At 45.8% G+C, this 22,001-nt stretch overlaps 1 protein-coding gene across 3 annotated transcripts in view; it reads right to left on the bottom strand.

Annotated features, from left to right (window-relative positions):
* Positions 1–9,039: 9,039 nt before the first annotated feature.
* The window catches only part of MX2 (MX dynamin like GTPase 2), a 68,155-nt gene continuing 55,193 nt past the window's right edge, over positions 9,040–22,001 (bottom strand). For all 3 annotated transcript variants that reach the window (XM_054249068.2, XM_078358584.1, XM_035283251.3), the window contains exons 8-14: positions 21,140–21,218; positions 18,591–18,713; positions 18,273–18,414; positions 15,494–15,652; positions 14,266–14,342; positions 10,688–10,942; positions 9,040–9,692 (exon numbers count right to left, since the gene is read on the bottom strand). In XM_054249068.2, the coding sequence (XP_054105043.1) occupies positions 9,450–9,692; positions 10,688–10,942; positions 14,266–14,342; positions 15,494–15,652; positions 18,273–18,414; positions 18,591–18,713; positions 21,140–21,218 (1,078 nt within the window). In that variant the 3' untranslated portion in view covers positions 9,040–9,449. The remainder of the gene's footprint in view (positions 9,693–10,687; positions 10,943–14,265; positions 14,343–15,493; positions 15,653–18,272; positions 18,415–18,590; positions 18,714–21,139; positions 21,219–22,001) is intronic.

The raw sequence follows: 22,001 nt of genomic DNA, 5'->3' as shown, positions 1-22,001 counted from the left end.
GGTCTCTCAAGATCTGATCGTTTTAGAACCCATCTCTGTATAAGCTTTCTCTCTTTGCCTGCTGCCATCCAGGTAAGATGTGACGTCCTCCTTCTGACCTTCCACTATGATTGTGAGGCCTCCACAGCCATGTGGACTGTGAGTCCAGTAAACCTCTTTCTTTTGTAAATTGCCCAGTCTCAGGTGTGTCTTTATCGGCAGCGTGAAAGTGGACTAATAGGCACTCTTCAATGTTATTTCTGTAAGCCAGTGAGAATTCTTGACAAATAGCTTTGTATCAGCCCTCTCCCTGTGTCCCTTTTTTGCTTTTAAAAATCCACTTATAAAGGCCACTCATTACAGTGTAGATTCAGGGCAGCTTAAATCTGTGCTCCAAGGTTGCAATCCTCCAGCTTGGCCCAAACGCACTCCCTATTGAGATCAATTTAACCTCAGCTCTTCCTTTTATTTATTTTTTTAAAATAGTCTTTGGGGAACAGGTGGTTTTTGGTTACATTGAAAAGTTTTTTAATTTTTTGTTTTTGAGACAGAGTCTCGTTCTGTCACCCAGGCTGGAGTGCAATGGTGAAATCTTGGCTCACTGCAATCTCCACCTCCTGGGTTCAAGGGATTCTCCTCAGCCTCTCAAGTAGCTGGGATTACAGGTGTCTGCGACCACACTTGGCTAATTTTTGTATTTTTAGTAGAGATGGGGTTTCTCCATGTTGGTCAGGCTGGTCTCGAACTCCTCACCTCAGGTGATCCACCCACCTCGGCCTCCCAAAGTGTTGGGATTACAGACGCGAGCCACCGTGCCTAGCCTGAAAAGTTCTTACCCAAGCACTTCATACTGTACTCAATGTCTAGTCTTTTATCCCTCACCCACCCTCACCCTTCCCCCTGAGTCCCCCCGGTCCATTGTATCATTCTTATGCCTTTACATCCTCATAGCTTAGTTCCCACTTATGAGTGAGAACGTACAATGTTGGTTTCTTTATCCCTGAGTTACTCACTTAGACTAATGGTCTCCAGCTCCATCCAGGTTGCTGTGAATGCCATGATTTCATTTTTCATGGTTGAGTAGTATTCCATGGTATATATATATATACCACACTTTCTTTATTCACTCATTGACTGGTGGGCATTTGGGGGAATTGTGCTGCTATAAACATGTGTGTACAAGTGTATTTTTCATATAATGTCTTATTTTCCACTGACTAAACCCACTAGTGGGATTGTTGGATCAAATGGTAGATCTACTTTTAGTTATTTCAGGAATTGCTGCTGTTTGCACTGGTTGTACTGGTTTCCATTCCTTCCAGCAGTGTCCAAGTGTTCCCTTAACCACATCAGTGCCAAAATCTTAGTTTTTGATTTTGTATCATGGCCGTTCTTACAGGAGTAAGGCGGTATCCCATTGCAGTCCTGATTTGCGTTTTCCTGATAGTCAGTGATGTTGAGTATTTTTTTTAATGTTGGTTGGTCATTTGTGTGTCTTTGGACAATTGTCTATTCATGTCCTTAGCCCACTTTGTGATGGCAGTGTCTGTGTTCGTCTTGCTGATTTGTTTGAGTTCCTTGTGGATTCTGGATACTAGGCCTTTGTTGGCTGCATATTTTGTGAAAATTGTCTCCCGCTCTGTGGGTTGCCTGTTTACTCCGCTGATTGTTTCTTTTGCTGTGCAGAAGCTTTTTAGCTTAATTAAGTCTCATCTATTTGTCTTTGTTTTTGTTGCATTTGCTTTTGGGTTCTTGGTCATGAGGGCTTTGCCTAAGCCAATGTCGAGAAGGGTTTTCCAATGTTACCTTCTAGAATGTTTAGCTTTTAGGCCATAGATTTAAGTCTTTGATCCATTTTGAGTTGATGTTTGTATAAGGCAAGAGATGAGGATCCAGTTTCATTCTTCTACATGTAGCTTGCAATTATCCCAGCACCATGTGTTGAATAGGGTGTCCTTTCCTCGCTTTATGTTTTTGTTTGCTTTGTCAAAGATCAGTTGGCTGTAAGTCTTTGGCTTTATTTCGGGGTTCTCTATTCTGTTCCATTGGTCTATGTGCCTATTTTTATACCAGTGCCATGCTGTTTTGGGGACTATTGCCTTGTAGTATAGTTTGAAGTTGGGTAATATGATGTCTCCAGATTTATGGTTTTTGCTTAGTCTTGCTTTGGCTTTGTGGGCTCTTTTTTGGTTCCATATGAATGTTATTAGGATTGTTTTTTCCAGTTATGTGAAGAATGATGGTGGTATTTTCATGGGAGTTGCATTAAATTTGTAGCTTGCCGTTGACAGTGTGGTCATGTTCACAATATTGATTCGTCCATCCATGAGCATGGGATATGTTTCCATCTGTTTGTGACATCTGTGATTTCTTTCAGCAGGATTTTGTAGTTTTCCTTGTAGAAGTCTTTCACTTCCTTGGTTAAGTATATTCTTAAGGTTTTGTTTGTTTCTTGCAGCGATTGTAAAGTTCTTGATTTGACTCTCAGCTTGGTCATGTTGATGTACAGAAGTGCTACTGATTTATGTACATTGATTTTGTATCCTGAAACTTTACTGAATTCGTTTATCAGATCTAAGAGTTTTTTGGATGAATATTTAAGGTTTTCTAGGTATACAATCATATCACTGGTAAACAGTGACAATTTGACTTACTCTTTGCTGATTTGGATGCCCTTCCTTTCTTTCTCTTGTCTGATTTCTCTGGCTAGGACTGCCAGTATGATGTTGAATAGAAGCAGTGAAAGTGGGCATCCTTATCTTGCTCCATTTTCCCCCATTCAGTATAATGTTGACTGTGGATGTGTCATGGATAGCTTTTATTACCTTAAGGTATGTCCTTTCTATGTTGATTTTTGCAGAGGTTTTTAATCATAAAGGAATACTGGATATTGTCAAATGCTTTTTCTTCATCTATTGAGATATGTATGTGATTTTTGTTTTTAATTTTATGTGATGTATCACATTTATTGACTGGCACATGTTAAAACGTCCGTGCAGCCATGGCATAACACCCACTTGACCATGGTGGATTATCTTTTTGATATGCTGTTGGTTTTTGTTAGCTAATATTTTGTTGAGGATTTTTACATCTATGTTCATCAAAGATACTGCTCTATAGTTTTTTTGTTGTTGTTGTTATGTCCTTTCCTTGGTTTTGGTATTAGGGTGATACTGCGTCATAGAATGATTTACAGAGATTCTCTCTTTGTCTTTTGGAATAGTTTCAATTTTTTAAATTGCCAACAATTCAATCTCACTGTTTGTTACTGGTCGGTTCAGAGTTTCCATTGCTTCCTGGTTGAATCTAGGAGGCTTGTATATTTCCAGGAATGTACCATCTCCTCTAAATTTTCTCGTTTGTGTGCATAAGGTGTTCAGAGTAGCCTTAAGTGATCTTTTGTATTTCTGTGCTATAGGTCGTAATATCTCCTATTTCGTTTCTGATTGAGCTTATTTGGATCTTCTCTCTTCTTTTCTTGGTCAATCTTGCTAATGGTCTATCAATATTTATCTTTTCAAAGAACCAGCGTTTTGTTTCATTTATCTTTTGTATATTTTTGTTGCAATTTTCTTTGTTCTGCTCTGATCTTTGTTATTTCTTTTCTTCTGCTGGGTTTGGGTTTGTTTGTTCTTGCTTCTCTAGTTCCTTAAGGTGTGACTTAGGGTTGTCTATTTGTGCTTGTCTATTTTTGATGTAGGCGTTTAATGCTATGGACTTTAATCTTAGTACCACTTTTGCTGTATCCCAGAGGTTTTGATAAGTTGTGTCACTATTATTATCATTCAGTTCAAAGAATCTTTTAATTTCCATCTTGGTTTCATGCTTGACTTAGCAATTACTCAGGAGCAGATTATTTAATTTACATGCGTTTACGTGGTTTTAAGGGTTCCTTTTGGAGTTGATTTCCAATTTTATTCCACTGTGGTCTGAAAGAGTATGTGATATGACTTCAATTTTCTTACATTTATTGAAACTTGTTTTGTGACTATCATTTGGTCCACCTTGGAGAATGTTTTATATGCTGAGTAGAATGTATATTCTGCAGTTTTTGGCTAGAATATTCTGTAAATATCTGTGAAATCCATTTGTTCTAGGGCATAGATTAAGTCCATTGTTTCTTTGCTGACTTTCTGTCTTGTTGACCTGGCTAGTGCTGTCAGCAGAGCACTGAAACCCCCCACTACTGTCTGTTGCTGTCTGTCTCCTTCCTTAGGTCTAGTAGCAATGGTTTTATAAGTTTGGGAGCACCAGTGTTAGGTGCATACATTTTTAGGGTAATGATATTTTCCTGTTGGACTAGTACTTTTATCAGTATATAATTACCTCTTTGTCTTTTCTAAAACTGTTGTTGCTTTACAGTCTGTTTTGTCTAATATAAAAATAGCTACCCCTGCTTGCTTTTGGTGTCTGTTTCCATGCAATATCTTTTTTCCACCCCTTTATCTTAAGTTTATGTGAGTCCTTTTGAGTTAGGTGTTTCTCTTGAAGTCAGCAGAAACTTGGTTGGTGAATTCTTATCCATTCTGCCATTCTGTATCTTTTAAGTGGAGCATTTAGGCCATTTACATTCAGCATTAGTGTTAAGATATAAGGTACTATTCTATTTATTGTGGTTGGTTGTTGTCTGAATGCCTTTTTTTCTCATTGTGTTACTGTTTTATAGGCCATGTGAGATTTATGATTTAAGGAGGTTCTATTTTGGTATATTTCCATGTTTTGTTTCAAGATTTAGAATTCCTTTTAGCAATTCTTGTAGTGCAGGCTTGGTAGTGGTGAATTCTCTCAGCATTTGTCTGTCTGAAAGAGACTATTTCTCCTTCATTTGTGAAGCTTAGTTTTGCTGGATACAAAATTCTTGGCTGATAATTATTTTGTTTAAGGAGGCTAAAGATAGGACCCCATTCCCTTCTAGTTTATATTATTTCCACTGAGAAATCTGCTGTTAATCTGATAGGTTTTCCTTTATAGGTTACCTGATGCTTTTGCCCCTAGCTCTTAAGATTCTTTCCATTGTCCTAACTTTAGATAACCTGGTAACTATGTGCCCAGATGATGATCTTTTTGCATTAAATTTCCCAGGTGTTCTTTGAGCTTCTTGTTTTTAGATATTTAGATCTCTAGCAATGTCAGGTAATTTTTTCTCAATTATTTTCAAAAATAAGTTTTTTAAACTTTTATATTTTTCCTCTTGCTCAGGAGCACCCATTATTCTTGAGTTTGGCTGTTTAACATAATCCCAAACTTCTCTGAGGCTTTGTTCATTACAATTTTTTTCCTTTGTCTTTGTCAGATTGGGTTAACTTGAAAGCCTTGTCTTCAGGTCTGAAGTTCTTCTGCTTGTTTCATTCAGTCGTTGAAACTTTCCAGTGTATTTTCCATTTCTCTAAGTGCATCTTTAATTTCCAGAAGTTGTGATTGTCTTTTACTTATGCTAATTATCTGGAGATTTTTTTCATTCATATCCTGTATTATTTTATAAATTTCTTTTAATTGGTATTTACCTTTCTTGTGCCTCCTCGAGTAGCTTAATCATCAACCTTCTGAATTTTTTTTCTAGAAATTCAGAGATTTATTCTTGGTTTGTATTCACTGCTGGTGAGCTTGTGTGATCTTTTAAGGTTGTTAAATAACCTTGTTTTGTCATATTACCAGAATTGTTTTCCTGGTTCCTTCTCATTTGAGCAGACCATGTCAGAGGGAAAATCTGGGACTTAAGGACTGCTGTTCAGATTCTTTTGTCCCAAGGGGAGATCCTTTGATATGGTGCTCTCCTCCTTCCCCTCAGAACGGGACTTCCTGAAACCTGGAAAACAGTGATTGTTACTGTTCTTCAGGGTCTAGCCACCCACCCAGCAGAGCTACCAGGCTCTGGGCTGGTTCTGGGGAGTGTCTGAAAAGAGTCCTGTGATGTGATTTTCTTTGAGTCTCTCAGCCAGGGATACTAGCACCTGCCCTGGTGGAGGCAGCAGGGGAGTGAAGTGGACTCTGAGTGTCCTGGCTTGCGGTTTTGTTTAGTGTGCTGGTTTTCTCAAATGCTGGGTATGCTAGCAGTGAAGTTGTCATGTGGACAGACTCGGGACCTCTGGCTAGCCAGGATATTATAGGCAGCGGAAGTAGCTGTTGTTTTCTTTTCTTCTCGGGGCAGGGTTGTTCTGTTATGTGTTGCTGTAATGCTTTGAGTTGGTTGGCCTCCAGCCTGGAGGTGGCACTACGAAGAGAGCAACAGCTGCCGTAGAATAGAGAGGATACCAGCTTGCCCTAAGGTTGCCTGGATAAGTATTCCTGTTTCTTAGGGCCGTAGAGCTCCCATGAGATTATGGCTTTTGACTTTGAATACCAGGGCAGGTAGAGGAAGACCATCAGGTGGAGGCAGGGTTAGGTGCGTCTGAGCTCAGAGCTTGTTATGGCTGCTGTGGGTGATGGGGGTGTGGTTCTCAGGCTTATGAAGCTACATTCCCAGAGGGATTATGGCTGCCTCTGCTGTATCATACAGGACACCAGGAAGGTGGGGCAAAGCTGGCAGTCACAGACCTCACCCAGCTTCCACGCAGGTAACAAGGCCAGTCTCACTCCCACCGTGCTCCCCCAGCGTCCAACAGAGCTAAATTTATATCCAGGCCTCTAGTGGGCAGGACTGAGATCCGGCCTCAGGCTACAAGCCTCCCTGCTGAGAAACGGAACAGGACTTTCAGACCTTGCAGGCCTGTAACGGCTTCTATGCTCCTATCTGCGCTTCCCATTTCCCCTGCCCCCCTGCCCTGGATTCTGCCCAGGAAAATTCACCATCAGTCAGATTATTACAAAGTTCAGCTGGAAGTCTCCTTCTCCCTGTGGCTGGCCCTCCTCTGGTTCCACTGCCTGCCCTCCCCCAAGACCCTGTGAAATACAGTCAGAAGTGGCTACCCTGGGTTTCCCTGGGGCCTGGGAGTACCTGCGGGGCTCTTCCCACTGCTTCTATTACTTTCATATTTCACTTGGCTCTCTAAATTTATTTCAGCTCTAGGTGCGGTTAAATCCTTCCCCCATGATCAGGATTTTTGGGTTCCCCAGTGGGGATGAGGGTTTGGAAGTGCTTTCCCCCTCTTATACTTTGGACGGTTTTTTTGGCTGTCTCAAAATGTTTGCAGTGACAAGCCACTTCTTTCAAAGGGTCTGTGAATTCTTTTGGTTTTCCTGGCAAAAGTTCATGATGTAAGTCTCCACATGCTGTCGTGTCCACCCACGTGGGAATGTTCGTCCTGCCTCCTACTTGCCATTTTCCCTCTGGAAAAAATAAAAGTCAGCTTCTTCTCTTTAGGCTGACATTCTTAATTCTGGAAATCAATGCTGATGAAGTCCAAGAGTTCCTTATGGAAAGGTGGTTTGGAGAGTGAGGCTCCCTTGGTCCTCCCAGCCTTGTCTAGCTTCTGTGTGACTGTGATCCACGGGTGAGCCCAGGTGAGACAAGCAGAGGAATAATACAGATTTCCCACGGAATCCAGAGAAAGAACACGTCTGCTGTTTTCAGCCACTGAGTTTTGGGGTGATGGTAGATAACTGAAACATATCTCCAGATTCCACGTTTGAAGGATTGCAGGCATCGGTCAGTGTCAGCCTTTCCAGGATCATTTGGTTTGATTCAGGCCAGACCTGCTGCCTTTTGAACAGGAGATAAATTTTTCCAAATTTTTGGTCATCGCTCGAGTTTTGTGTTCAGAGTACACACGCCTATTTTCTTACTTGCCATTATGGACCAGATTATGCCTCCCTCCTCTGCGCCCCCGTCGGATTCATATGTCGGGGCCTTAACTCCCAATGTGACTGCATTTAGAGGTAGGGTCTTTAAAGAGGTGATCAAGGTTAAATGGAGTCCTAAGGGTGGGGCCCTGACTCAAGAGGACTGGCGTCCTTTTAAGAGAAAAGAGAGAGGCCAAGCGTAGGCCTGGTGAGAAGATGTCTGTCTGCAAGCCAAGGAGAGAAACTTCTGGAGAAACCAAACCTGGCAACACCACCTGGACCTCAGGCTTCCAGCCTCTGGAGATGGGAGGACACGAAATTCTGTGGCTTAGGCCACTCAGCATGTGATAGTTGTTATGGCAGCTATAGCAGACGAATACACTAGCATTTGAGCACAAATCAAAGAGACCTCTGCAAGAGCCCTCTTGGGGCTGCTGCTCAGGCTGTGATTTTTGGCTTGAACTTCCTTTTCCAACATCTTTTACAGCAAACGAAGAAAGAAATTCATGTAATCTTTGTTGACTGTACCCCTGAACAAGGCTGAATGTTTCTGAGTCACTCTTTCCATCTCAAACTTGGGTTTTAAACCAAATAAGTAATATTTATTCTATTGTCTTCTTATTAAGGAATCTATAGGTTCATGGTTTGGAAAAAATGGAAAAGAAGAAGAAAGTAAAATTACCTGTGATTATGATCACTGGTATGAAGTTCTCTGTGTGTGTGTGTGTGTGTGTGTGCATGCACACGCACGCTTGTATGTATTTGGAGACGGAGTCTTGCTCTCTGTCACCCAGGCTGTGGTGCAGTGGTGCAGTCATGTCTCACTGCAGCCTCAAACTCCTGGGTTCAAGGGTTCCTCCTGCTTCAGCCACCTAAGTAGCTGACTCCAGGTGTGCAACACCATGTCTGGATATTTACAAAGTTTTTTAGAGACAGGGTCTTGCTATGTTACCTAGGCTGGTCTTGAACTCCTGGCCTCAAGCCATCCTTCTGCTTCAGTCTCCGGAGTCAGTAGGATTACAGGTGTGAGTCACTGAACCTGGCTACATTTTTTTTTTTTTTTTTTCTGAGACGGAGTCTCGCTGTCACCAGGGTGGACTGCAGTGGTGCAGTCTCAGCTCACTGCAACCTCTGCCTTTCAGATTCAAGCGATTCTCCTGCCTCAGCCTCCTGAGTAGCTGGGACTACAGGTATGTTCCACCACACCCAGCTAATTTTGTGTATTTTTAGTAGAGAAGGGGTTTCACCACGTTGGCCACAACAGTCTCAATCTCTTGACCTCAAGAGATTAATTAAGAGCAATCGCCTCAGGTATCTCCATCGCTCCACAGCACTCATTCCTTTCGTGAGATGTCATTTATTAAGTGGTTACAACGCTGCACGTGCTGTACAAGAGTCTGGACATACAAAAGTAGTATTGGACCCTCTGGGGTCTCATAATCGTGTAGGGGGAGGGAATACAAATACAACTCAGCAAAGAATGGTAGCAGTATCTTAGGATACTGTAACTGTGTGCTCCAGCCCCAAGGACTGGAGAAACACCTTTTCATGGAAGTCAGGGCAGAGCTGGGTGTGGAGAGAGCTGAGCCTGTGTGGACCTCGGATATATGCTCTGGTGCTGGGGGAGGACAGTAAAGTCGGACACAGACAGCAGCAGCAGTCTGGCCCCAAAGCAGAAGCAGCATCCTGCACCGTCTCCCCTTGCAATGAACGAGTACGCACAGGAAGACAACCACAGGCTTCACCACGCTTCAGTGGATCCCTTCACCGGAGAATTTACAGAGCATGTGCCGCGCCTGAGCAAGCCGGTAAATTCTCTCCTTAAGGATTCTTCTCCTGGTGGCCGTCTCACTCTGCTCTTGAAGCAACCAGGAATAGCGATCTTTTTCCTGCAGTATCTGCATCATGGCTTTCTGCAGCCAGTCACCATTCTCTCGGAGCATAAAATACTGAATTATGAATGGGATCTGGTTGGCGAGACGTTTGCTGGTCTCCTGGAAGAGGGAGGAAGAAGGGTTTGTTGGAGTGGTCTCAGTCCAAGGTCTGTGGTTGGGGAGGGAAGGAAGGCGTGGTGTTCTCGAGTGCACATGTGGTTGCCTTGCTAACTCTTGGTGGTCCTGCCCACCTCCACTCCAGTGGTCAGCATCAAACCCCATGAAGGCTGTATCTGCACTGACCCCTCTTTACTTCCAGGTACCCCCTCTAGCACTGAGAACCCCCCTGGTAGGCTAGCAAGCCCATACCACCTCTGGGCATCCCCAGAGCTCCTCCCTGCTAGAGAGACCCCCAGCCCAGGACTCCCTTGGCTCCCTTCTGGGGTGCATCAGGGCCGTTTCAAATCCTCCCCTCATTCCATCTTCGTCAGCACAGCCAGTCCTGGCAGCCAGATGCCCATGGCTGGAAAACCACTCTCTATCCTGATGGAGAAAGGGCTTCGGGAGAGAGGGGTCTGTGCAGTTTTAAAGCTATTTTTCCTTCCTGGGCACCCTGACACTTGCATGTTGGATGGAGGGCCAGAAGCCAAAAAGTTCACTGGGTCACAAAATCTAGGGAAAGGAAATTTCATTCCTATCTTGTGGGGCTGGCGAGTGTAACATGTTAGTGCCTTCTGCACACCAAGGAAAGCCGACTTAGAGCCATTATTGTTGACGTTTGCTGTCTTTTGCTGTATTCTGATCATAGCAATTTTGTAATTCATGTACTGCATGTGAAATATGAAGAATTTTGGGGTCAGAATTAATTTTGAGTACATGCTCTGCCACTTTAAAAATTGATTGTGGGCAAATTAATTAAAGGTACCTTCACAGGGTTCACGTAAAATTATAAATGAGAAGATATATGAGTAGTTTATCATTGTACAAAAGGGCTTAACGCACTGAAGTGGGCCCTCCCTCCACCCCTCAGTAAAGCCTCTCTAGGTTAGAATAGCCCTTGCTCAGCTCTGCACATGCCAGAGAGCACTGCTCCTGCCCCTTCCCCAGAAACTCACCAAGAAGTAGGCGTTCAGGTGGACACCTATTTCGGTAATGGAGGAAACAGAAGACCCATTGCTGGAGAAATGAGAGTCCCCCTTTGTATTCTGTAAAGGCTTCCCCACTGGGTTAAAAATCTCTTCTCGGACTTTCTTCAGAACAACGCTGTAAATCTGATCTTGACAAAACACCATCTGCTCCATTCGGAACTGCAGGCGGACCATGCTCTCTGCCTTTTCTGCGTGTTTCATTTTTATATCTTCAATCTTGCTCTGGTTAGATGAGAAGGACAAGCACATCACTTCTTTTTCCTCTTTCCTGTTGGCTTACACAGATTCAGAAGTACTATTATGCTGAACTCAGAATTAAAACTCATCCAAGCTCAAAGAAGTGCTTAGACTCGAAACCATACTTTTTAGAAAGTGCCACTTCGCCCTTTCTGTCCTTAGCAACCCAGTCTCCTCACTCCCCTGCAACATGCCTTCTCTCCTGCCCTTCCTTTCTCTCTGCCCATCCCTAGTCCCTCGCACACCACCAGCTTTCTGCTCCCTCAGCAGGATCAGGCTTAGTCCATACTGTGGGGACGGTGTCAGTCATTCCTGGGGCTCTGCTTCTGCTGGAATGGTTCCAGTGCTGACGAACACTGGGGAATAGTGTGATATGTGTGTTTCCCAGGAATCACCCATGCAGTCAAGGAAGAAAGAGGTTGGCCGGGTGCAGTGGCTCATGCCTGTAATCTCAGCACTTTGGGAGGCCAAGCATGTGGATTACTTGAGGTCAGGAGTTTGAGATTAGCCTGACCAATGTGAAACCCCTTCTCTACTAAAAAATAGAAAAATTAGCCAGGCGTGGTGGTGTACACCTGTAATCCCAGCTACTTGGGAGGCTGAGGCAGGAGAATGGCTTGAAACCTGGAGGTGGAGGTTGCAGTGAGCCAAGATCACACCATTGCACTCCAGCCTGGGCAACAAGAGTGAAACTCCATCTCAAAAAGGCTGGACATGGTGGCTCATGCCTGTAATCCTGACACTTTGGGAGGCTGAGGCAGTGGATTACCTGAAGTCAGGAGTTGGAGACCAGCCTGGCCAGAATGGTGAAACCCTGTCTCTACTAAAAATACAAAAATTGGCCAGGTGTAGTGGCAGGCACTTGTAATCCCAGCTACTCGGGAGGCTGAGGCAGGAAAATTGCTTGAACCCAGGAGATGGAGGTTGCAGTGAGCCAAGATGGAACCACTGCACTCCAGCCTGGGTGACAGAGCGAGATTCCATTTCAAAAAAAAAAAAAAAAAGGAAAGAAAGAGGTGATGTAGCAGAGAAGAGTCACTGCCACGGACTGAATGTTTGTATCCCCCACCCCCCAATTTACATGTTGAAACTAAAGCAGAAAGGTACCGGTATTAGGAGGTGGGAGGCAGTTAGTCATGAAGGGAAGCCTCATGAATGGGACTGAGGCCCTTCCTTATAAAGGAACCCCAGAGAGCTCTTTCCACCATGTGAGAGTACACAAGGTGGTGGTGTCTGTCCACAACCTGACCAGGCCCACACACTGATCTCTCAGCCTCCAGGACCATGAGAAACAAATTTCTATTGTTAATAAGCCACCCCCAATCTGCGGGACTCTGATAGAAGCTTGAACTAAAACGGTCATGTCTTGGCTTTAAGTTTCCTTTTTCTTTTTGTTTTTCTTGAGATGGAGTCTCACTCTGTTGCCCAGGCTGGAGTGCAGTGGCACGATCTTGGCTCACTGCAACCTCTGCCTCCTGGGTTCAAGTGATTTCTGGCTAATTTTTATATCTTTATTAAATACAGGGTTTCACCATTTTGGCCAGGCTTGTCTCAAACTCTGCCCGCTTGGCCTCCCTAAGTGCTAGGATTATAGGTGTGAGCCCCCGTGCCCGGCCCAGGCTTTTGAGTTTCAAACAGACTTTTTAAAAGTGAAAGCAGAAGTGGTGGCTTGAGAGTGAGAGGGTGAGTTTCAGAGGTGAAGTTTCATGGGTGCTGGTTTTTTTCTTTCTTTTTTTTTTTTTTTTTTTTTTTAGTGTATGTGGCAACTGTGAAAAAAAAAATAGAATCTTGGGACCCAATACTTACTACGCCAAAGGGAAAGGGAAGGTTGGGGACTGGGTCACACAATAACTGCGTTCCTTTTGTTCCCAAACAGCAGCTGTGATTTCACATGAGCACTTTATCCCATGTAAAATGTAGATTTACTGAGCTTGAGATGAACGCATGATTGACTTTCCCTCCACACCTTTCCTTCTGCATATAAATGTAGATTCACTGAGTGCTGGTCAGAGCCTCACAGGAGTGTGACCTCTGCCTCATTGCCTACTCTCCTTCCTTTTTACTTCCCCACCTGCTCGCTCTATACCTTTAAATACTGAAGTTCCCCTACACCCTCTTTAGGAAAGGCACAGGTTTCAGATCACACTGGGACTTGCGTTTCTTTTTCCCAGGTGTGTCCTTGGCCTGGGTGAAATAAACATCAGATGGAGATGGATCTGCCTCAGTCACTTTTCGGTTTATACAACCATAGACAATGGACCCTCTAGGAGCAGAATTGGCCTGTGCCTCCCTCCTCAAGATTTGTGACACAGGGGGCAACAAGACCCCAGGCTCTGATGTGGCTGTGCGGGCCATGGCTTTGGGGAGCCCCGCAGGTTCCGGCCTGGAGCCAGAAGCTGCTGCAAGGCTGTGTGTACCCAAGGGTGGCATGAAAGACGCAAAGGCCCTTGGTGGACGCCCGAATTCCTGTGGCCTAGAGCAGTCGGGCTGGCCGGAGCGCTTCCTGTGTCCTGGCAGGGCTGGGCAGGAGCTCAGGGACCAAGGGGTCCAAGGCCCGGGAAGGACAATGAACATCTTGGTGGTTGGGGACCAGGCAGGTCACCCACCTCATGAGTAGGCAGCCGGGACCCAGACACAGCCCCTGAGAAAGTGGGTGAGTCAGAACTGAGATTTAATTTTCACCAACAGGCAAAAAGGGTGACAGAAGAAATTAATTTACGTTACAGAAAAGTGATGGAAACTGTCTTTCTCGCTTGCCTGCACTATGGAATGAGGTTTTAGTCCAACAGCCCAGGCCTGGGAGGAAGAGAAATTTTATCTGCAGCCCACGAGGCACGTCCCCTCTCTTGGCTTTGCTGAGGGGTAACTCAGGGTGAAGGAGACAGAGTTATTAAGTAGAAACCCACAGAGCTATGGCAACATCTTCGAGTCAAACGTACACATATGGGAGCAGGAATAGTAGACACTGCTGTGCTTTGTGCTTGAAAAAGATTCAGCCTACCAGCCAGTCCTCAGTGGAGCGCCACGTCCTGCGTGAGGTCATGCAGAACGGATGGCAGGGCACAGGCCTCCTCTCACTTCTGGGGAGTGAAGCCTACTCCTGAGCAGAAGCCGAGCAGGCAGGTGCTCCCAGAGTCGCCAGCCCCACCAGACCCCCAAACCCCGCCAGTCCCCACCGCCCCCAGCCCTGCCAGCCAGCCATTGCATCCTTCGCCTCATGGTTCTAAACCACAGTGAATATTCAACATCTCTCAAAGGTTGAACAGCCAGTGGTCCAGGCGACCGGCAAGTGAGCTCTGAGCACCTACCTGAGCTGTTTGGTTAAGGTTGAGGAATTCGCTAAAATGCTTTTTGGCTATGTTAATGAAAGCTTGCTGGACAATTTCTGACCAAAAAAAAAAAAAAAGAAAGAAAAAGAAGAAAACATCAGTAAAATGCAAGCAGAAATAAAACTGGTTAAAGACACAGGGAGGGTAACTGATGATACACTGACCCATTCCAGGAGACTGAGTTCCCTAGAGCTGCAGACCAAGTCAGGAGAGGGGGACATCATTCCAGGGACAAAGACAGTCCAGCCCCCATGCAGCCTGGGCAGGTCCTGTCCAGTTCCCATGCCTGTGTTCTCACCATGTTAGCATCTGACTATTCCTTTCATCAGGGGCCCCCAACCCCTGGGCTGGATCAGTACCAGTCCATGGCCTGCTAGGAATTGGGACGAGCAGCAGGAGTGTGCAGTGAGCTAGGGAGCATTGCTTCCTGAGCTCCCCTCCTGTCAGATCTGTGGTGGCGTCAGTCTCATAGGAGCACAAACCCTACTGTGAACTGCGCACGCGAGGCATCTGGGCTGTGCGCTCCTTATGAGAATCTCATGCCTGACCGTCTGTCACTGTCTCCATCACCCTCGGGTGGGACCGCTGAGTTGTAGGAAAACAAGCTGAGGGCTCCCAGTGATTCTACATGACGGTGAGTCGTAGGATTGTATTATTATATATTACAATGTCATAATAATAGAAATAAAGTGCACAACGCATGTCATGCAATGGATCGTCCCCAAACCATCCCTCTTACCCTTGACCAGTCTGTGGAAAAATTGTCCTTCATGAAACCAGTCTCTGGTGCTAAAAAGGTTGGGGACCGCTGACTTACACAGCTGTATCGGGAGCTGTGTATGATACAGATGAAGTGCACTGTACCCCAGGCCTTCCCTGCAAAGACGAGAAGCCATCCTTGCCACTTCCTCTATGTGTTTGAAGGACAGCGATGGAAAGTACCTCTGGCACTCAGTGTGCTTTCCCATCTCCTGGAAACCCCAGTACAAGTTCTCAGGCAGGAGGTCAGAATCTGCAGCTCTGACCAGCTCCCAGGTCTTGCCAGTGCTGCTGGCTCGAAGACCACTCTGAGTAGCAATCTAGCACACCACTGACAGGGCCTGCAGGCTGTGTTTGGTAAGTCCACTCCAAGCTCTCCCTGCAGGGTATTGGGGTCTATGGAAGGTACGAGAGTGATGGTTTGGGAGTCCTGCAGGGAAGTCCTCACCCACGGCTTTCTGGAGCATGCTGAGGGCGGGCTCCACCAGCTGCTGGATGTACTGGTGCACGACGGTCTCAAACGTCCTGTAGTTGACAAATCCCAGAAGCTCCCTGCCTCGATACTGCTTTTCATACTTTTCAACCTCTTCATGAATAATATTTTTAACTGCAACATCAAACAGACCACCGTGGTAAATTCTAATAGCTCTGAAGACGTCCTAAAGCTGGCAACAGTTTTTTGAAGGCTTGCTCCCCACTGTACGCAGAGTCAGTGTTGCAAAGTGGAGTTTTGTTCACAATGAGAAAAATATTCATGGTCTAATAACCGGAGTTTGAGAAATATTGACTTTTTGGAAACAAAAATCTTATTCTATGAAAAGATTTAAATAATAAATAAAATGTGTTTCAGTTGAAAGTCATGACCCCAAGAGAGAAGTTACTGTTTATAACTGGGAGGAAAAATCTGCTCAGAGGCCAGGTGTGGTGGCTCATGCCTATAATCTCATCTCTTTGGGATGTGGAGGTGGGAGAATCACTTGGGGCCAGGAGTTCGAGACCAACCTGGGCAACATAGCAAGACCCCATCTCTACAAAAACAAACAAGATTAGCCAGGCATGGTGGAGGCTGAGGCAAGAGGATCCCTTGAATCCAGGAGTTCGAGGCTGCACTGAGCCATGATCACACCATTGCACTCCAGCCTGGGAGACAGTGAGAGCCTGTTTCTGAAAAATAAAACAAAAATAAAAACAACAATCTGATCAGTTAAAGGAATATGGAAACAATCGTGTACTACTCACCTGCCAAGCATACAGCTGCAGATTAAAGTGGGAGGGATCTTACCACGGAGGTAAACAGTGCTGTTTTCTTAAGTGCCAGAACAAAAACACAGCAGCACACTCACCGTGTCCCCACCCAAATCTCATCTCGAATTGTAACCCCATGTATCAAGGGACTGGATCATGGGGGTGGTTTTCCCCTGCTGCTCTCATGATAGTGAGTGAGTTCTCACAGGATCTGATAGTGACTCACATCTGTATTTGCAGCATTTTGGGAGGCGGGCAGATCACCTGAGTTCAGGAGACAGGCCTGGTCTTGATGTATTTTTAGTAAAGATGTGGTGAAATTAGCTGGGCATGGTGGTACACAACTGTAATCCCAGCTACTCGGGAGGCTAAGCCAGGAGAATTGCTTGAACCTGGGAGGCTGAGACTGCAGTGAGCTGAGATCTGGGCAACAAGAGTGAAACTCTGTCTCTAAATAGTTTGGCAGCTGTCCCCTTGCTCTCTCTCCTGCTGCCTTGTGAAGAACGTGCTTGCTTCTCCTTTGCTTTCTGCTCAGATCGTAAGTTTTCTGAGGCCTCCCCAGCCATGTGGAACTGTGAGTCCATTTAACTTCCTTTCTTTATAAATTACCCAGTCTCAGGTAGTTTTTTTATAGCAGTATGAAAATGGACACACACACACACACACACACACACACACACACACACACCCCTACGGGCACCTGGGCTGGAGCACATGGGGATTAGAACTTTTCCAGATGAAGCCACGAGGCTCTTATCAAACCAGGAATCTATCTCTCTGGTCTTGAATTAGGGCAAAGAGAAAGGCGATTGGGATGAGTGGAATTGTTTGGGTGACGGGCACATTTTAGCAGTTAAAAACTGCCACCTCACCTAGTCTTCACTTACTGCTAAAACTAGGTCATCACATCCCAGACCTTCCGGGGCGGGGGGGGGGACGGTAAATAATTTCACGTGAATTCCCCTCTACCCTGGTCCCCTAGCACCCATGCCAAGCTCTGATTCAATATTACCAAAATGAATAAGCATCCACATCATTTTTTTCTACCAGGCTGATGTTTAGCTGCCACTAATGAAGGCCGCATGTCTACTGTGTCCGCAACAGGCACCATGGCCAGCCGGCAGGTGTGCACTCAACTCAACAGTGGCTGGAGAGCCTTCATGGGGGGCTGGCCCCCAGGGTCATCTGGACACCTGCTTTGGGCACAGGCTTCCTCAAGGCACTCAGGATAGCGGCCCTGAGGTACCTTGAGCTGCTCTGAGAATTCCTTAGGTGGATATTGAGTGCCGTTTAGCCTCAATACTGAGAAGCAAGTCCAGGCACAGTGGTTCACAACTATAATCCCAGCACTTTGGGAGGCTGAGGCTGGTGGATTGCTTGAGCCCAGGAGTTCCAGACCAACCTGAACAATGGTGGTAAAAACCTGTCTCTACAAAAGAGTACAAAAATCAGCTGGGTGTGGTGGTGCATGCCTGTAGTCCCAACTACTCAGGAGGCTGAGGTGGGAGGATCACTTGAGCCCAGGAGGTTGAGGCTACAGTGAGCCATGACTGCGCCACTGCACTCCAGTCTCGACAACACAGGGAGACCCTGTCTCAACATAACAAAACAAAGCCAAGAAGCAAGAGGACCTCAGAGGCAGTAGAACTGCACTGTGTTGAGTTGGTGAGGTCAATGCCCAGAGGCAGTAGAACTGCACTGTGTTGAGTTGGTGAGGTCAATGCCCAGAGGCAGTAGAACTGCACTGTGTTGAGTTGGTGAGGTCAATGCCCAGAGGCAGTAGAACTGCACTGTGTTGAGTTGGTGAGGTCAATGCCCCATATTTCCGGGTCTTGGTTGTTGAGAGGTAGTTGCTAATTACCAAGGGTCCCATGGTCTTGGATGGGCACGTTCAGCTCTTGGCACACGGTCATGTGCTGGAAGTAGCCTCTGGTCTGGGTAAACACCACCCTGTTTTGTGGGGAGCCGTGCCCAGAACTCACCTTTTTGGGTATTGGCTGCAAGTATGCACACCCAGTTTTTAAACTCCTCTCTGATTTTGTTGTATAAACGGGTCTCATTCTCCCTTACAACTTCTTCTCCTTCTACTAACTTTTCGATGTCCTGATTAAACATCTTGATTTTCTGAAAATGATAGAAAGTCAATAGTCAGTGCTGAAATCATCTGAAAGAACTGGGACCGGTGCTGCAAGGAGACGTCCGCCCGCCCACCTCATCTCATGGGTGATGAAGGGGAATGGCTGCTGCGGGGCCACCAGGGAAGCAGGAAGTGCCACGTGGAGTCCCGCGGAAATCCTCACCTCAATCAGAAAGAACATCTTGTCGGCCTCCTGGATGGGGATGTCGGCCCCGCAGTGCCGCAGCTCCTCCGTCGCCTTCTGGTGGCTCTCCCTTATTTGCTCTTCCAACAATGGGAGCGATTTCTGAACAAGAGAATTGCAAACAATCAAACTACGGCTTAATGAGATTGGCCAACAGATTCCTTCGGTATATGGATGGGAGCCTTTTAAAGCATTCAGGAGGATCTGGAATTGTTGATTTGCGAGTTTCAGTGAGATAGAAACTGACCGAGGAGCCCTAAGAGAGTTTTGCATGCAACAGGCACAGCCCGCAGCCTGGACGGCCAGGCTTGGAATTTCGCATTCTGTTGTGCAATTGGAGCGGTGAGGAATCCGGTGGTGGAGTTTTCACTTTTGTTTTTTGGTTGTTTTTGATTTGGTGTGGTGCCTTGTATTTCAAGAACAAGGACACCTGAATATAATGTGCAATGGCTTTAGCAAAATGGGTTTTTGGTGGCAATTTGAGTGTTATAAATTGGAAAACCCCGTGTCTTGTGGTTGATGTCACACTCCACACCTCGTTTAATCCCCACACTGTGGTACACTGTCTCTTTCTTACCACAGAGGAAACTAAGGCTCAGAGAATCCCATTACTTGCTATCTTTGCAGACCCAGTGAGCAGCAGTGTCGAACCACGCCCTGCCCACCAACTCCCAAGTCCTGCTTGTAACGCTGAGGTGAAGACATGTCGGGGAGCAGTGGCCCCAGCTCCTGCCCTGGTGGACGAGGATGCTGCAGCCCCTGGGCAGGGGGAGCTCCCTGGGACTCGGAGGTGGTTAGTCAGTCAGCATGTCAATGCAAGACAGGTTCATGCCAGGAAATTGTTAAGGTCTCCTAGGTTCTTTTATGGGAGATGGTTTGTACCTGTAGGTAAAATGTATTAAATTTTGGTATTTCAGATTATCATTGTAATAATTGAGTTGATTTTTAAAAAAATTATAAATTTTAAATTAAAGCATTTGTGTTGAAAAAGTTATAAAAATGCAAGGTTTTTATTTTTGCAAAAAAAGATTTTTTTTCAATTAGACAGGGATATATGTTTCAAAACCCTCTTTTTCAAACTTAGTGAATCCCACTGGAATCAGTGATCCTCAAAGTATGTTCCCAGGAACACCTGGGAACTGAGACATGCAAATCCATGGGTCTTACCTGAGACTTTCTAAGTCAGAAACTCTGGGGCTGGAACCCAGGAATCTAATTTTTTTTTTTTTTTTTCAGATGGAGTCTTGCTCTGTCACCCAGGCTGGAATGCAGTGATACAATCTTAGCTCACTGCAACCTCCACTTTCCAGGTTCAAGCAATTCTCCTGCCTCAGCCTCCTGAGTAGGTGAGATTGCAGGTGCAGACCACCATGCCTGGCTTTTTGTATTTTTAGTAGAGACAAAGTTTCACCATGTTAGCCAGGCTAGTCTCAAACTCCTGACCTCAGGTGATCTGCCTGCTTCAGCCTCTCAAAATGCTGGGATTACAAATGTGAGCCACCATGTCTCACATTGTAACAAACCTTCCAGGTAAGTCTTGTGTGCCTTAAAGTTGGAGAACCACTGGCTCCTTCCAACCAAATATTCTTTGAGTAAGTGCTTCCTGGCTCAAGTAAGTCATTGCTTTTGTCCGATACACAGTTTAGCACCAGCCAAGTCCTGGGATCTAGGGTCATCTTTGCTCTAAGGACAAACTGAAAGCTTCCCATGTTGCTTAGCCTCATTAGTGAAGGTTTAGGCAAGCACAAAAATATCCCATTTCTCAGTAAACCAAAGTTTTTCTATAATTGATGATGTCACAAGGCCCTTGTCTGTCGTTGTCTGCTTTAGAGAATCTGTGAAAAGGGTTTTATTTCTTACAAACTGATTATTTCTTTCAAGTTTGAGGCTAAAAGACAACTTTTTTTTTTTTTTGAGACAGAGTTTTATTCTCATTGCCCAAGCTGAAGTGCAGTGGCATGATCTTGGCTCACTGCAACCTCCCCCTCCCTGGGTTCAAGCAAGCCTCCTGCCTTAGCCTCCTGAGTAGCTGTGATTACAGGCATACACCAAGCCCAGCTTATTTTTAGTAGAGATGGGGGTTTCTCCATGTTGGTCAGCTGGTTTTAAACTCTCGACCTCAGGTGACCCGCTCACCTTGGCCTCCCAAAGTGCTGGGATTACAGGCATGAGCCACTGAGCCTGGCAAGAAAATTTTTTTATACCAGGAAGTGTTAACAACATATAGAAAAACAAAAATGTGTTCTCTCAGTGTCCCTCCTTTTGACATTGCTAAACTGGTATTGCAGTTTATTTCCTTCTCTTTTTCTTTCCCCCCATTGACCAGTTCAACCCTTTGTTTGAACACTATGGACTTGTTGCTTCCCCAGTTTGGAAATTCTTCCTGTGAGTCCGTGATGGTGAGCGAGACAGTTTTCAGAGGGTGCTTGTTTGCTTGTTTGGACAGATCTGTGGGGCATCTTGGCCAACTCCAGACCAAGAGAGTGCCTTGGGCATGCTGTATTTGCCACCCCACCCATGTGGCTCACTTGGATGTGCAGGATGAGTTCAGTGGTAAGTCTTTCTGCCAGTCGGGGAACCGTGGCTGACCCTTCCTCCAGGAGAACTCTGAAACGAGACAGATCACTCATGCATTCAGGAAGCACCTGTGTGACCATCTTTCTAGTACCAGACTTTGTACGTGATAGGTGAGCAGCTCCCTGGGGCAACACGTGCCATCAGAAAAGCCAGGTGGTTCGTGAGAAAGACACCTGCCAGCAGCCTGAACCCAGGGAAGCATGAGCCAGGAAGCTTCCTTCCCTTCTCCCTTTCTATTATCCCCGCAAACTCACGAGTTAGGTCATCTTAGCTGCAGGAAAACAAGCCCAGTCTCATGGAGATTAAGTGACTTGCCCAGATTAGAGTTTTATTATACGGTGCTTACTAAGTGCCAGGCACCAATGGAAGGGCTTTATAAATATTAACATATAGTCATTTAACAAACCACTTTAGAGCAAGAAAGGCTGAGGTGCAGAGAGGTGAAGCAGCTGGCTGCATTTCCTTGGTGCAGCCACACAGCAGGCAGCGTGGATGCAGCGTGGATGCAGCGTGCTTGCCAATAGCAGGAATTCAGGAAGAGGCACACAGGATTATTCCCCAGCACCGCCAGTGCCTCTCACTGCAAGGGCTGGCTCCCAGCAAGTGGCATGCAAGGATTTCAGATTTCCCAAAGACCTTGAGAAGTGATTTGCAAAGGGAGAGAACCCTGGACTGGCAACATCAGCCTCAACCAGAAGGAACCTGTTAGAAGCATCAAGTCTCGGGCCCCACCCCAGACCTCAGGGCAGGGCAGAGCTAGCACTATTTGAAGGAACTCTCCAGAGAGTCTGCTGCTCACTCAGCACGGAGAAC

Source organism: Callithrix jacchus, chromosome 21 (genome assembly GCF_049354715.1).
Source record: "Callithrix jacchus isolate 240 chromosome 21, calJac240_pri, whole genome shotgun sequence".
NCBI lineage: Eukaryota > Metazoa > Chordata > Mammalia > Primates > Cebidae > Callithrix > Callithrix jacchus.
Note: the sequence above shows the minus strand (reverse complement) of the source record. Positions and strands in the feature narration are given on the sequence as shown.